At 42.7% G+C, this 16,192-nt stretch overlaps 1 protein-coding gene across 1 annotated transcript in view; it reads left to right on the top strand.

Annotated features, from left to right (window-relative positions):
* Positions 1-5,972: 5,972 nt before the first annotated feature.
* The window catches only part of LOC308169039 (cilia- and flagella-associated protein 337-like), a gene marked incomplete at both ends in the record, with an annotated part of 49,668 nt that continues 39,448 nt past the window's right edge, over positions 5,973-16,192 (top strand). Inside the window, 10 exons of the mRNA XM_080543674.1 lie at positions 5,973-6,053; positions 8,215-8,523; positions 11,235-11,408; positions 11,562-11,645; positions 11,756-11,848; positions 12,047-12,218; positions 14,533-14,700; positions 14,840-14,988; positions 15,094-15,330; positions 15,648-15,812. Of these exons, the coding sequence (XP_080399800.1) occupies positions 5,973-6,053; positions 8,215-8,523; positions 11,235-11,408; positions 11,562-11,645; positions 11,756-11,848; positions 12,047-12,218; positions 14,533-14,700; positions 14,840-14,988; positions 15,094-15,330; positions 15,648-15,812 (1,632 nt within the window). The remainder of the gene's footprint in view (positions 6,054-8,214; positions 8,524-11,234; positions 11,409-11,561; positions 11,646-11,755; positions 11,849-12,046; positions 12,219-14,532; positions 14,701-14,839; positions 14,989-15,093; positions 15,331-15,647; positions 15,813-16,192) is intronic.

The raw sequence follows: 16,192 nt of genomic DNA, 5'->3' as shown, positions 1-16,192 counted from the left end.
CAAAAGTTTGGGGTCACCCAAAGAAATTCTGTGTTTTCCTTGAAAACTCACACTGTTATTTATCAAATGATTTGCAAAATGAATAGAAAATATAGTCAAGACATTGACAAGGTTAGAAATAATAATTTTGATTTGATCAAACTTTGCTTTCGTCAAAGAATGCTCCCTTTGCAGCAATTACAGCATTGCAGACCTTTGGCATTCTACCTGTTTAGTTGTTGAGGTACTCTGAAGAAATTTCACCCCATGCTTCCTGAAGCACCTCCCACAAGTTGGATTGGCTTGATGGGCACTTCTTGCGTACCATACGGTCAAGCTGCTCCCACAACAGCTCAATGGGGTTGAGATCTGGTGACTCCGCTGGCCACTACAGACAGAATACCAGCTGCCTGCTTCTTCCTAAATAGTTCTTGCATAATTTGGAGGTGTGCTTTGGGTCATTGTCCTGTTGTAGGAGGAAATTGGCTCCAATCAAGCGCTGTCTACAGGGTATGGCATGGCTTTACAAAATTGAGTGATAGCCTTCCTTATTCAAAATCCCTTTTACCTTGTACACATCTCACACTTTACCCGCACCAAAGCAGCCCCAGACCATCACATTACCTCCACCATGCTTGACAGATGGCGTCAGGCACTCTTCCAGCATCTTTTCACTTGTTCTGCGTCTCATAAATGTTCTTCAGTGTGATCGAAACACCTCAAACTTCGATTCGTCGATTCCATAACACTTTTTTCCAATTTTCCTCTGTCCAATGTTTGTGTTCTTTTGCCCATATTATCTTTTCCTTTTATTGGCCAGTCTCAGATATGGCTTTTTCTTTGCCACTCTGCCTAGAAGGCCAGCATCCCGGAGTCGCCTCTTCACTGTAGACGTTGACACTGGCGTTTTGCGGGTACCATTTAATGAAGCTGCCAGTTCAGACCTGTGAAGCGTCTGTTTCTCAAACTAGAGACTCTAATGTCTTCTTGCTCAGTTGTGCACCGGGGCCTCCCACTTCTCTTTCTACTCTGGTTAGAGCCTGTTGGTGCTGTTCTCTGAAGGGAGTAGTAGTAAATGTTCCGTTTCTTGGCAATTTCTCCCATGGAATAACCTTAATTTCTAAGAACAAGAATAGACTGTCGAGTTTCATATGAAAGTTATCTTTTTCTGGCCATTTTGAGAGTATAATCGAACCCACAAATGTGATGCTCCAGATACTCAACTAGCTCAAAGGAAGGCCAGTTTTATAGCTTCTCTAACCAGCAAAACCGTTTTCAGCTGTGCTAACGTAATTGCACAAGGGTTTTCAAGGTTTTTCTAATCATCCCTTAGCTTTCTAACGCGATTAGCAAACACAATGTACCATTAGAACACTGGAGTGATGGTTGCTGGAAATGGGCCTCTATACACCTTATGTAGATATTCCATTAAAAACCAGAAGTTTGCAGCTAAAATAGTAATTTACCACATTGACAATGTATAGAGTGTATTTCTGATTAATTTAATGTTATCTTCATTGAAAAAAACAGTGCTTTTCTTTAAAAAAAAAAAGGACATTTCTAAGTGACCGCAAACTTTTGAACGGTAGTGTATGCTGAATTAGATTCAGTGAATAAGATTGATATTTGTAGCATAAACACATCTTATTCACTTCTAAAGTCCCTCACATAGTCGAGCGGATAGTACACGGAGCGCACCCTGCCGTGGGATCTATTTTGTGTAAGGAGGTTCAATATTTGGCTACTGACGTTAACACACAAACATTTATACATCAGCGGCTAGGTACTGGCTGGAAAGCGGCCGGCAAGCCAGATGTACACAAGAAACATGATAAAACAGGTGGCAACGCTAACAGCAGCGACCATAGACACTTATTACCAAAGTAGGCGATGATGATCTGAATCTGATCATAGCAAGCATAACGTTACATAATGGGGGTCTCGTTGGCTTATAGCCAACAATTACAATAAGCCCACAAACTGAAACACCGCGAACTGTCCGCTCGACTATGTGAGGGCCTTCAGTGTCCCCCTGCAACCTCTGTTGATATGGAAGAGAATTGCAGCCTTGGAAAAAAAAGATGTCAGCCAAATACTAGCGCAAACACACAGAAACTTACAGAAATACTGCAAAATTGCTTTATACTAGCTAGATTTTGAAAATGTAAGGATACTGGATAGTAGAATGCACTAGTGTTAAAAGTCTTTACAAACTAACTGTAAACATGTCAGACACATTAGAGTTGACCTTAGCTAAAGTTCCCATGATTAAACATGATTATCACCTGTAGCATTCCAGCCGGACTTAGTATAGACGGTGACTCCTTATTAATAACTGATGGTAAATGATGCAGTTTCAACCTTTTATTTACACGCATCAAATGCACCATAGACACACCGTAAGAGCTGAAAGTAGAATAACACACAGCCACAATCAGCATCCATCCGCTAGCACGAGTATACTTTGCTAATTCCAGAGCGTTTTACACAGCATTGAATCAATACATTCGAATCATACACAACAATGACATTAAATTTACAGTCAATACAAACATACCTCTTCGCCTTCCAGCTAGGTGCTATAAAACGATAATGAGACGATAATTCTTCACAAATCCTTAAACCAATTTAACCACCTTGCTTTCTTCTCCGTTCTAACTCTCTCGCGCATGCGCAGTTACAAAGGGAGAACATACTTGTGTTCTTCAAATGAAAGTTGTGTTCTTCAAAATAAAGGCGGTAGGCTATAATAACATTTTGATATTCAAATAATATGTGGTATACAAAGCACCATAATTAAAAGTCCATATCTTAACTTATGTTATGTTACAAAAATATATGGGTCATTTACATCACCTGTTTTATTACATGTAGATGCATGTTGAATAATACTGGCTAGAGTACCAATCAAACCGCACCCATCACATTTTGCAATGACTTCCTCCATTATTTTAGATTGGAATGTTCCGATTCTAGGATAAAATGTCTTTTTCAGTCAGAGCACAGTGTGCTGAATTTTCAAACAGGGAGGGACTGAGCGCACTGAATTGCCAAAGAGCAAAGAGCAGAGCATAATTACAAATGCACCTGATGATTGGACGTGGCCATGTGTACTGTTTTCTAATACTGTATAATGTGTAATTGCAGTATACAGAGTAGATTGTCCTACAAAGACACCTAGATTTAGATTTAGTAGTCAAAAAAGTATAATATGATATGATGTATAGATATGATAGATATGATATGATAGATATGATATGATAGATATGATGTATAGATATGATAGATATGATGTATAGATATGATAGATATGATATGATAGATATGATATGATAGATATGATGTATAGATATGATAGATATGATGTATAGATATGATAGATATGATATGATAGATATGATATGATAGATATGATATGATAGATATGATGTATAGATATGATATGATAGATATGATATGATAGATATGATGTATAGATATGATAGATATGATATGATAGATATGATGTATAGATATGATAGATATGATATGATATGATAGATATTATGTATAGATATGATGCATAGATATGATTGATATGATATGATCACTTTTTTTTTTTTTTTAAATGCCGGTCGAGAGAGCACGCTGGCGTTGCTCGTTCGCTGCCGAAGTCTAGGTGTAATTGCAGCATACAGAGTATATTGTCCTACAAAGACATTTAGATTTAGTAATCTAACAATTAATTAGACCCCTATACTTTCTTTTATCTATTTTTTTTGTTTCTTTTTATTTTACTACTCCATCCTTTCAGTTTGTAAAGTGTCTTTGAGTGTCTAGAAAAGCGCTATATAAGTCTGTATTATTATTATTATTATTATTATTATAATTATTATTATATCATGGGCAGGATATGCTCTAACAATGGGAATTCCAAACCACCCGTTGTATAATAATTGTGTAAGCATTTAAGACTTGACTTAATATGTACATTTCCACACATATTTAAGGCACCACATTTTTTTGCACAAACCATTTTATATTGTCCCATATTCTCTCTAGTGCATTTTTCATGGTGGATTTCAGGAGCTATTCTGGATCTGAACCCGCTTCTACCAGTTCCTGTAATCCAATTGTGAAAGCGTTCATTCTTAAACCTTTTATTATTGGAAACGCTTAGACTTAATTTCAGGCCCTGTCGCATTGAATCAGTGAGTGAATGAGTGTGTGTGTCGTGTGTGCAAGCATGCATGATACATTGTGGGTACTGTCCCATCATGGCTGTAAAAGCCATTGTATGTAGAGCCCCCCATGACCCGCACACTCATTCCACCAACCTCGGTTCTTTGGCTTATAAAATAAAATGTTGTGTGTTGTATGTGTGAGCGCCTGTGTAATGTATGTGTGAGCGCCTGTGTGTAGGACAATGTCATCATTAAAGAACATACTGTATATGTTTGTGTTTCTGTGCATCTGTAATTGTACCTAACAAAGCTGATGTGTTTTGTGAATTAGCTAATTGACTGTGCATGTGTGTGATGGGACATAATTGGGGTAGAATGAACCATGGGACAGGGAGAGGAGTGGCCGCAGGGATTTGTAAAACTGTAATAAAACGTGTTGTCTTCGTGTGTATCTATTTGTACGGTAAGTTGGCTGGGTAACTATTACGGCTGAACACATGACTGACAATGAGCTGTGTGTGTGTGCGCAAGTGTGTGTGTGTGTGTGTGTGTGTGTGAGAGAGAGAGAGAGAGACAGTTAATGGTACCCTGTTCAAATAAGCTGATTGCCAGTGCCCAAACTGTGAATAGAGGCAGGACACACACATAAAGTGTGGAAGGCCCTGAACACAAACACAAGCCTCTCTCACAACGTTGTTGCTAGGAGACTTAGCTTGAGGCTTTGAGAGTGAGGGATAATGAAAGAAAAGAATAGTGTGGAGTGTGGATGTGTGTGTGGGCGTTCTTAACCACTGTCTGGGCTACTGGTGGCAGTTAGTTACCCCTCTCTAGGAGTGCGTAGCTGGCTAGTGGGTAGCTGGGTATTCCCTCTCTAGGAGTGCGTAGCTGGGTAGTGCTAGCGTTGGCTTCTCTGGTGCATCTCCTTACCAGTCAAATAAATACTTAAACTTGTGAAGGCATATGCGAGCGCCTGGCTACTGTAACTGGAGGAAGGTCCTCGAGGAGAACAGAAGTAGTTGGGGAATGGAAGTAAAGGCCCCAGTCGATGTGCACTGGTGTGACAGGTATGTTCGGTTTGTCTGGGGAGCGTTATTATATTGCTAGCTAGTGGGTCGCTCATTGTATCACACAATACTGTGTTTCACTGTAAACAGTATATCAGGAATTGTCTGATTCATGACGAGCTCAGAAGGGTTTCCATACATTGATTGTTTTGATGTCATGGCTGATAGGGTCTGTTTCATGTTTCCACTTTCAAAGATGTTACAAGATTACTCTGTTGTAGTGTGGTAAGTATAGTAGAGTACCTCTGTGGTACTCTGTTGGGTTAACATTTACAACATAGTAATGCCTTATACAGTGGACAACTTGAGAGACTAAACCAGCACCATATTAATCCATAGTTACACTTTATAAATGCCTTTTTTCTGTACATTTCATTAATAGCCACTGTTCAGAGAATGCCATGTTTACTAGTGTGTTTTTAATCCAGCCCTTGGTGCTATTTCTCCCCCAGTGAACACATATGTTATGTTTTGTTGCTTCATAGGAGTTTCATCTGGGGTTGCCTACCTTACTTCTCTCTTTGCCTCCTTTTCTTTATGATTCTGGTGCCATGACAACTGAGACAACTGACACTGAGAATCCGGTATGGATACGTATGGAGTGAATATGATTGGCTAAGAGCTGAATGTTGAGCTGCACATTGATATATGAGTGATTTATTGTTTACAGTGTATTGAATAACATGGAACCCTTGATTCCACCATAGCCCTGTCTAGAACCTCCAGATAATTGACAGTTGGCTGTAACCCTGTCTGAAAGGTAACCATGGAGACAAAGGCGGAGGCGGGACAACTGGAGAGTAGGCTGAGCATGGGGGACTATGAAAAACTACAGAGCCTCTTTCTGGTGAGGCCTTACACACACTGTGTGTGTGTGTGTGTGTGTGTGTGTGTGTGTGTGTGTGTGTGTGTGTGTGTGTGCAGGGCCGCTTGGGAGATATGCGAGGCCCTGTGCGAAGTCAGATTTGCGAGGCCTTTAAAAAAAAAAAAAAAAAAAAAAAAAAAAACTTTTATAATGATGTAGGCTACTGTTATAACCGCGCGACACGCACGCACCGATATATTGCAAGAAATGCGCTCACATGCTGTGCTGATAGACAATAGCATATCTACTTATTTAGATAGTTTACAACCATGTTTGTTTCATTTCAAACCTTTTATACTCATAAAGGATTAGGATTTAGGATAAAGCAGTCATCATACCCAACATTAAATACGCACAAGCCATTATTGACATGAATAGAGATGTTACTCACCATGTAGGCCTATCCTTTATGTTGAAAAGCTTACAGCAAAAGCAAAAAGACATGTCCCGTTTTTGAGAGTACACAAGCCACTTTCTTTCTATTTTTTCCCCATTTGGTAGTTTTCGGAGAAATAAAGTTTCACTAAAGTTCCTGTTCTCATTATTTTTAGGATAACTAAATCCAGGTTTCATCTTTGGGGGACCTCTTCTAATGATCACTTCTGTAACTGTAGAGTCCATATGTACCGGCCAATTTACCAGGATCATCATACATGACATATCTAACACCGTAGGCTCGTCTTGCGTTCCATCACTCTCAGCCCTGCTGCTGCTCTGAGTAGCTCCATCTTCCGCCTCCGTATCCTCTACTTCGCCACTCCTGACCATCATCACCTGGGGCTGGGCAGCCCCACTGCTGCCGGTGTAGCAGTTGTCCTCCTCCACCTCAGAGACATCATCTTTGCCTCTCAGGGGGGGCTGTGCCGTGCTACTACTAGCATTGCTAGTGCTAGCAGTAACGTTAGCTTCTTCGGTGCTAACGGGAGCCTCACTTGTTTTTAGAAATGTTTCGAACGAACCTCTAAGCGAGGCCCTGAAGCCTTCCTTTCTTTTATTTGTATTTCTTTTTTCAGCACCCGATTAACATTTTCTTCCTCGGTCTCGTTCCCTCTGCATTTTGTCCGTTGCACTAAGCAGTCACTATGCACAACAAGTGTCAACACGCGCCCAAAAATTCGTTTCACGTTTCACGTAAGGTGTCATAGGGGGAAATTACTTTTTTCTGTTGCTAAGAATCTCATTGACTATGATTATCACATGTGTGAACATTTAGAAATGTATTAAAGGCAAAAATAATAATATGGTCCTTTGCCTGGCGCTTTGGAGGGCCTCGCCAGCCAGGGTACCCAAAAAAAAAAATTTTTTTTTTTTTTTTTACCCTGCCTCACGCGAGGCCCTCCAAAGCGCGAGGCCCTGTGCCACCGCCCCAGCTAGCCCCCCCTTAAAGCGGCCCTGTGTGTGTGTGTGTGTGTGTGTGTGTGTGTGTGTGTGTGTGTGTGTGCGCGTGTGGTTACAGGTTCTGTCAACTTAGTATAATCTCACATTCATTAACTAATTAAAAGTAATTAGCTTTTTTCGATTATGCACCCCAATGTACATCAAATGGAGTTAGTGGCACATATCACTAATGGCTGCCATGTATATACAGGCATTTACATTAACAGTTACAATTCAAGCATTCCTTTGTTATGGCAAGATGGTTCAGTGAAAATGATGACATGGTCTTTTTTAATGTGCCAAATACACCTAACATTGTTGTGGAGAGGTTGGAGAGGTTGGTGCTACTTGTACCATGATCATCTGTATTTGTTATATTTTTAGTTATTTGATGCTTTAACATGAACCCAAATAAAATATAAAATGTGTGTGTGTATGAGAGAGAGAGAGAGAGAGAGAGAGAGAGAGAGAGAGAGAGAGAGAGAGAGAGAGAGAGAGAGAGAGAGAGAGAGAGAGAGAGAGAGAGAGAGAGAGAGAGAGAGAGAGAGAGAGAGAGAGAACGAGAAACTGTCGGGAGTGTGTTCTATGTTGCCTACATAACAGTCGCTCTACACAGATTCACCTTCAGTATTTAACATCTGGGGAACGTCATCAATAAGATATAGCACAGCTGACTGCAGGTGACTGGAGACACAACCTGTGTGTTAACAACCTGTAAAGTACATGATCTCTGACTCTGGAACCCTGACCATCTTCCCTGTGGCAGGACGAGGGCGGGGCAGCGGTGTCTCTCTCCAGGGCCGAGTTCATACAACAGGCTTGGTCTCTAATAGGGCGTGGCTCGAGGGAGGAGTACGACCTCCTTTTCACCAGAGTGGTTGTGACTCAGCAGCCTCACGGCCTGCTTTTTGATAGCACAGATGTGAACGGGGAGGGGCCAGTGGACTGGGCTGGCCTGAGCTCCTTCCTGCTGTTGGAGCTGTCAGAGAAGGAGGAGCATGCCAGAGCCAATGTAGTGCCTCGATGGAAACCACCACAGACACTGCCCTCTAGGCACCGTGACCCTGTCCAACAGGTAACAACATTAGAAGCACAATAAAACAGTATTTATTTCGATGGGGGCTATGTCAGCAACTCTAGACAACATCCACCAATAACCCACCAATAATCCACCCTCAGAATGTTCCCAAATTTAAACCAAGGTAACAAATGGAATTGCTGGAATTGGTTATGTTTACATTTTAAATGTAAGTAACTTAGCAGACGCTTCTCTTGAATAAGTACATTTGTCTAAGCAAATGAATCAACGAATACATCAGCCATCCTAAGTAAAACCTTCGGCAGTCACAGTGCTAGAGAAAGGAAGAAAACTATTTTTTTTCAGGTGACGTTCAGATGATAGAATAGAACTGCTGAGATAAACGTACAGTTAGGTCCGGACCTATTTGGACATTGACACAATTTTAATAATTTTGGCTCTGTACACCACCACAATGGATTTTAAATGAAACAATCAAGGTGCTTTAAGTGAAGACTTTCAGCTTTAATTTGAGGGTATTTACATCAAAATCAGGCAAATGGTGTAGGAATTATAACAATTTATATATGTGACGAATTTTCATTGAGTTGCACAGAACTCGCAAACGGGAAAGGGTTGAAAAAAGCGTTCAAAGTTGTTCAGAGCAAAAAATCTGATTTCGTTTTTTTGTCATCAGACGCAACTTGAAGTTTTGAACTACCCACTCGTTATTTTTTCGAGCAGTTTTACAATAGTTAAATACGTGTACTTAATCAACAAACTAACGCCTCTTGTTATAGCTGTCTGACCCAGTGACTAACACTGACAGGTATTGACAGCTGATAGCTGTCAATCTAGAGGGGGAGTGGTTGGGGGTGGGGTTAACCAGCTATTGTTACTGCCCATTACCTGCCTGTGTGAAGGTGTGAAAAAGAACGAAAACTTTGAAGGGCTTTTTCTCAGGATTGTGATTTCAGGGTTAACAACTTTCAAATACTCATGTCGTCTTCAATTATTTCCCGATTTCTATGTATGACGCATCATTTGAAAGCTTACAATCTGTAGTTTAAGCATATGTAAAAAACAGAAAAATTACTTTGCCTGTGATCATTCCACCACATCGCGTCACATATGTGCCCCGCCCTTTTTAAGCACCAAAAGTAGTTGGACAATTGGCTGCAGAGCTGTTCCTTTGCCAGTTGTGTTATTCCCTCATTATTTCATTTACAAGGAGCAGATAAAAGGTCTAGAGTTCATTTCAAGTGTGGTATTTGCATTTGGAATCTGTTGCTGTCAACTCTCAATATGAGGTCCAAAGAGCTGTCACTTTCAGTGAAGCAAGCCATCATTAGGCAAACAAACCCATCAGAGATAGCAAAAACATTAGGTGTCATTAGGTGTGGCCAAATCAACTGTTTGGTACATTCTTAAAAAGAAAGAACAGTGAGCTCAGCAACACCAAAAGACCCGGAAGACCATGGAAAACGACTGTGGTGGATGATAGAAGACCATGGAAAACGACTGTGGTGGATGATAGAAAACCATGGAAAACGACTGTGGTGGATGATAGAAGAATTCTTTTCCTGGTGAAGAAAAAACCCTTCACAACAGTTGGCCAGATCAAGAACACTCTCCAGGAGGTAGGCGTTTCTGTGTCGAAGTCAACAATCAAGAGAAGACTTCACCAGGGTGAATACAGAGGGTTCACCACAAGATGTAAATCATTGTTGAGCCTCAAAAACAGAAAGACCAGATTAGAGTTTGCCAAAAAACATCTAAAAAAACCTGTACAGTTCTGGAACATCATCCTATGGACAGATGAGACAAAGATCAACTTGTACCAGAATGACAGGAAGAGAAGAGTATGGAGAAGGAAAGGAACTGCTCATGATCCAAAGCATACCACCTCATCAGTGACGCATGGTGGTGGTAGTGTTATGGCATGGGCATGTATGGCTGCCAATGGAACTGGTTCCCTTGTATTTATTGATGATGTGACTGCTGAGAAAAGCAGCAGGATGAATTCTGAAGGTTTTCGGGCAATACTATCTGCCCATATTCAGTCAAATGCCTCAGAACTCTTTGGACAGCGCTTCACAGTGCAGATGGACAATGACCTGAAGCATACTGTGAAAGCAACCAAAGCGTTTTTTAAGGCAAAGAAGTGGAATGTTATGCAATGGCCAAGTCAATCACCTGACCTGAATCCAATTGAGCATGCATTTCTCTTGCTGAAGACAAAACTGAAGGAAAAATGCCCCAAGCAGGAACTGAAGACAGTTGCAGTAGAGGCATGGCAGAGCATCACCAGGGACAAAACCCAGCGTCTGGTGATGTCTATGGGTTCCAGACTGCAGGAAGCAACCTGCATAGGATTTGCAACCAAGTATTAAAAGTGACAATTTGATTCATGTTTGTTAGTTTGTCCAATTACTTTTGGTCCCTTACAAAGTGTTGTAATTCCTACACTGTTGACAATTTGATTCATGTTTGTTAGTTTGTCCAATTACTTTTGGTCCCTTACAAACTGTTGTAATTCCTACACTGTTCAACTGATTTGGATGTAAATACCCTCAAATTAAAGCTGAAAGTCTGCACTTAAAGCACATCTTGATTGTTTCATTTCAAGTCGACTGTGGTGGTGTACAGAGCCAAAAGTATGACAATTCTGTCAGTGTCCAAATATATATGGACCTAACTGTATGTACCTGTGATCCAGGCCTTGGATCAGATCTGTGTCTAGCTCTTCACTGTTCTCTCCTCCACAGGTGGTTTACCTTCGTAGTTCTGGCCGCTACCTGTCGGTGAGTAAAGGAGGCACATTGGGGGTGTGGGGAGGGGAAGACTTTGCTCCTCTTCAAACACACAGAATACACAACAATTCTGTCAAACCCCAAGACCTCTGGGTAACCTCCATGGTGGTGCTGCATAACGTACACAAGGTAACCAGGAGTGTACATCTAAATCATTAGTCAACAGCTTTCATCAATGAGCATATTGTTCGTCAATCAATATAACATCCATCATTATCACCCCCCCACCCCATCTCTCTCCCTCTCTCTCTTTCTCTCTCTCTCTCACGCTCTCACTCTCAGATTGCGGTGTCTTTCACCAGTAAAGAGGTGTGTTTCTATGACCTGTTGTCTAAAAAGGAGTTCAGCTGCCAGTACAAACTACAGGTAACAGCCTGATATTTTAGACAGCAGTAGTGATAAACAGGGCCCAGAGTTGATCTGGGTCAGGTCACTTGATCAGGGAAAACTCTAGACCTAATCTTTCTACTGTTCAGGGCCTGAGATATACCCCTCTCTGTCTGGACTACTGGACTGACCCTGTACACCCTGACCAGGCTGTCCTCTCTATAGGAGACACAGGAGGACAGGTATGAGAGAGAGAGAGGGGTGGAGGGAGGGGGAGAGAGGGGGGTGGAGGGAGGGGGAGAGAGGGGGGTGGAGGGAGGGGGAGAGAGGGGGGTGGAGGGAGGGGGAGAGAGGGGGTGGAGGGAGGGGGAGAGAGGGGGGAGTTACAGAGCCCTCTCACACACCAGGCTGTACTTACTACAGGAGTGTGTTTTCTCCAGGTCAGAGCTATATGCTTCAGGTCTGCTCAGATCTCCCTGTTTGAGAGATCCAGTCTTGGGACCGAGACAGAATCGGCTGATATCATCAAGTGGGAGGAGCTTGTACTAGGCCGACATCGTTGCTGCTACACACACACATACGGAGCACACGGACAGGCCTGGGTACGCAGAGGTAAGACACAAACACCCACGCACACGCACGCACCCACGCATGCACAGTTGATTTATTAATGAACTAACAGATGTATCGATTAACATGTCAGTGATGGTGGTTAATATTTCCAATACCGCTCTCTGTTGACTTTCCGGCATTCCCCAAGGCTCCTTGAACTAACTACACCAATATCAATTAATATGCAAATTGTGCGTGATAAATCGCTGCCGGTGTTATTGCTACTTGCAACGCTAGGAGTCAGCCAGGAAGATACTGACCTCCGTACCCAGGAGGTCAGCTTGATAATGAATGTCCCAGGGACGATATATGATCAGATAGGCATTTACAGAATCTGTTTATGTTAAAATCCCCCCACAGTTCTAACTGTGCTAGAGGTAACGGGGCTTTGAGAAGAGATGCTGATATCTCTGTCTCTCTCTCTCTCTCTCTCTATCTCTCTCTCTCTCTCTCTCTCTCTCTCTCTCTCTCTCTCTCTCTCTCTCTCTCTCTCTCTCTCTCTCTCTATCGTTCTCTCTGTCACACACACACACACACACACACACACACACACACACACACACACACACACACACACACACACACACACACTCACACTCACTCACCGTGACACCTGGTGTGACAGACGTCAGCCCTTACTCAGCCTGTCAGTGTGGTTACAGAGTGTCATGTCATGGTCACAAATGTGCAACTAACAGGAAACACACACGCACACGCACACACACACACACACACAGTTGTTTTTATCATATTGCTGCATTATATGAGGCGGAAAAGTTTATTTTGCCTTGATGTTATCCAACAACAAACTGTGTTTGAGTTGTTGATCATGATTTACGCACGCACGCACGCACGCACGCACGCACGCATACTCTCTCTCACACAGACACACACACACACACACACACACACACACACACACACACACACACACACACACACACTGAGCTGTAGGGGAGATCCTCACATGGGGGATAATAGAAGAGGATAATAAGCACAACAAATGTGGAAACAAGAAAAACAACAAAGTAGGACCAAAAAGAGATGACAGGGGAACATGAAAAGGACTGACTAATTGATATTTCACAGGGTGTGTATGTGTGTGTGTGTGTGTGTGTGTGTGTGTGTGTGTGTGTGTGTGCGTGTGTGTGTGTGTGCGTGTGTGTGTGTGTAGCTCTGGGGTGGACATGCTGATCTTTTGAAGTTCCTCACCCTGCAGAAACACTGTCTGTTTACGATTAGACATGGGTGGATATAGAGACCCAGAAACCTGCAGGCACACATGCCACTAGAGAGAGAGAGAGAGAGAGAGAGAGAGAGAGAGAGAGAGAGAGAGAGAGAGAGAGAGAGAGAGAGAGAGAGAGAGAGAGAGAGAGAGAGAGAGAGAGAAAACATTGAATATAAACACAATATAAATAGAGAGGACATTAGGAGGACGGAGGGTGGTTAGAGATAAGTGGAGTGGAGAGGAGAGGCACCTAACCACTCTATCTCATCTCTCTTTTAGAAGGCCATAACTCTGCCCTTAGAACCTTCTCTCGGTCTCTCTGGCCCCGTAAACAGAACATCGCTCACCAAATGTTTTGCTAAAATCACATTTCCTCACTCATGGGAGAAGTAACACTTGACTGATCCATAAACATTACCCACCACTGTCACCCTGCAGGTGAACACAAATGTCTTGCCAAAATATCTGTCCAATCACGCAGGTGAAGTCCTCTCTGTTGTAAACACAATTAATGCTAACAGCTTAAGTAGCTAGGTTAGTTGCTACCATTCCTGTGCTTTGTGTTGCTATCTCCAAATTGTGACAATAATGGCAAATGCAAGAGACATAGGGAGGGTTTGGATTGAGAATTAGACCAGGGGTCTCATCTCTTTGTGGTCGACTGACCATATCCAACACTAATTTGAAATGAATGACAGGAAAAAGGATCTGTACATCGAGTCTTAGGTTAAAGAAAAGTGTGTCAGTTCCTCTCAGATGATATGACGATATGAAGTGAGCTGGGGAGGAACTGAGTGGTCGTGCGTTTGTGTTTTCAAACCGGTCACACTGTGAGAGAACAACACCTCAACACAATTCATAATTGTTTAAATAATTAAACAATACAGTAATTAATTGTATCATTCATGAAATTGGCTTCCACAAAGCCATGTAAGATGTGTCTCTCTTTCCTCCAGATGTCTTGTCAAGTCATAGTTACTGTATGTGTCTCCTATTCTTGTTCCTGAAACCTGATTGAAGTCTTACCCTCTACAATACTACACACGTTTCATTTCTCACTGTGAGTGTACTTCCTGTATCCTGCAGTGCATTTCCTGGGCTCATTGGGAGCATTTGTGTCGTGCAGCACAAGCCCCCAGAGCAGCATGGTGATTGGCTGGAGAGAGAGAGAGGGTGTTCCTCTTCGGGTCACCACCTTCCAAACTGAAAAAGGAACAAATGACCTTGACCACGACCCTGGGCTCAACCTGATAGGTGCCGTTTACAGCACCACACATGGCAACATGGTTGTTGTGGCTAATGCCATTATTACAGCTTCCCATAGTCTGTGTTTGTATTGGTTGTAGCCACTGATAGTACTAATGTATTTCCTTCTGATTGACTGTACCTCTAGCTACTGCAGGTATAGACAACCAAGTTCTGCTGTGGAACCCCTATGTGATATCTAAACCAGTAGGCGTACTGAGAGGTCACCTGACCAGTGTTACTGCTGTACGATTCATCCAGGCCAAGAAACAACTCATCAGCTACTCCAAAGACAAGGCGAGTGTGTGACTGTCATCTAAGAGACTATGTGTATGTGTTTGTGTGTATATGTGTGTGAATTTACTAGTATGTGTGTTAACCTATTATACTCTCCACACCCAGGTACTGAGGCTGTGGGATGTGGTTAGTCAGCTGTGTATCCAGCGTGTCGTTGGCGTTTTCCCTAAAACACCAAAAGAGTGTCACACACTCCTGTTTCTCCACGAGGACCCATTGCGGCTCTTCCTGTCCTTCAATAGCGTGCTCCTCCTTCTGGAGGCGAGGAGAGAGGAGAGTAAGAAGGTCACCAGTCATGAGAGCCCTGTAACTTGTGTACTCTACAACAGCCTATTTAGACAGGTATACGCACACACACACACACACACACACACACACACACACACACACACACACACACACACACACACACATGTAAACGAACAGTGTTTCTGCAGGGTGAGGAACTTCAAAAGATCAGCATGTCCACCCCAGAGCTACACACACACACACACACACACACACACACACACACACACACACACACACACACACACACACACACCACAAGACCCTAGTCTTGCCAGTCTTGATTCTGGAGGAAGTCTGCTGAAGTCCAGCACCGTCTTTAATCAGTTGACAGAAGTGGTTAGTCACCCTAGGGTATCTCTCTTCCTCAGGTCATTAGTTGTGACTCGGGCTCCTCTGTGATCTGCTGGCTAACAGACACGGGTCAGAAGGTCAAGCAGTTCCACCGTTGTCATGGTGATGCTGAGATCTCCACCATGGCACTGGATGGAACCCAAACCCGCCTCTTCACCGCGGGTACGGATGGAGTGGTGAAGGTACCCCACACCCACACACACGCACGCACACATTTCAAGTTTTATAGTCGATGTGGACCAACAACAAGTGGAGCGCTGGACGCAGGCTATTTGACATTTGACTCTGGCAAACTTTTGTATAATCTTCTAGGGTGTTTTTCTGTTGCGTCAGGAGCTTTTTTCGCTGCTGGCTCACAGAAGTGTTTACTTGTGTTTGTGTCCAATTCCCTGAGGGAGAGAATGTCTCTCCAACTTTGTTTGTGTATCTAGCCCTGCAGTCTTGTTAATGTCAGGGTGTGTTTATGAAGGTGTCTGTGGAAGTAGTTATCTCATCTCATCACATAATGAGTCTTATACAGCACCTATGATAAAATCAACATCGCCCCGAGTAAGTAATGGGA

The sequence above is a fragment of the Nansenia antarctica genome (genome assembly GCF_963989245.1).
Source record: "Nansenia antarctica genome assembly, chromosome: 12".
In the NCBI taxonomy this organism is placed as follows: domain Eukaryota; kingdom Metazoa; phylum Chordata; class Actinopteri; order Argentiniformes; family Microstomatidae; genus Nansenia; species Nansenia antarctica.
This window is presented reverse-complemented; position numbering and strand designations above follow the sequence as displayed.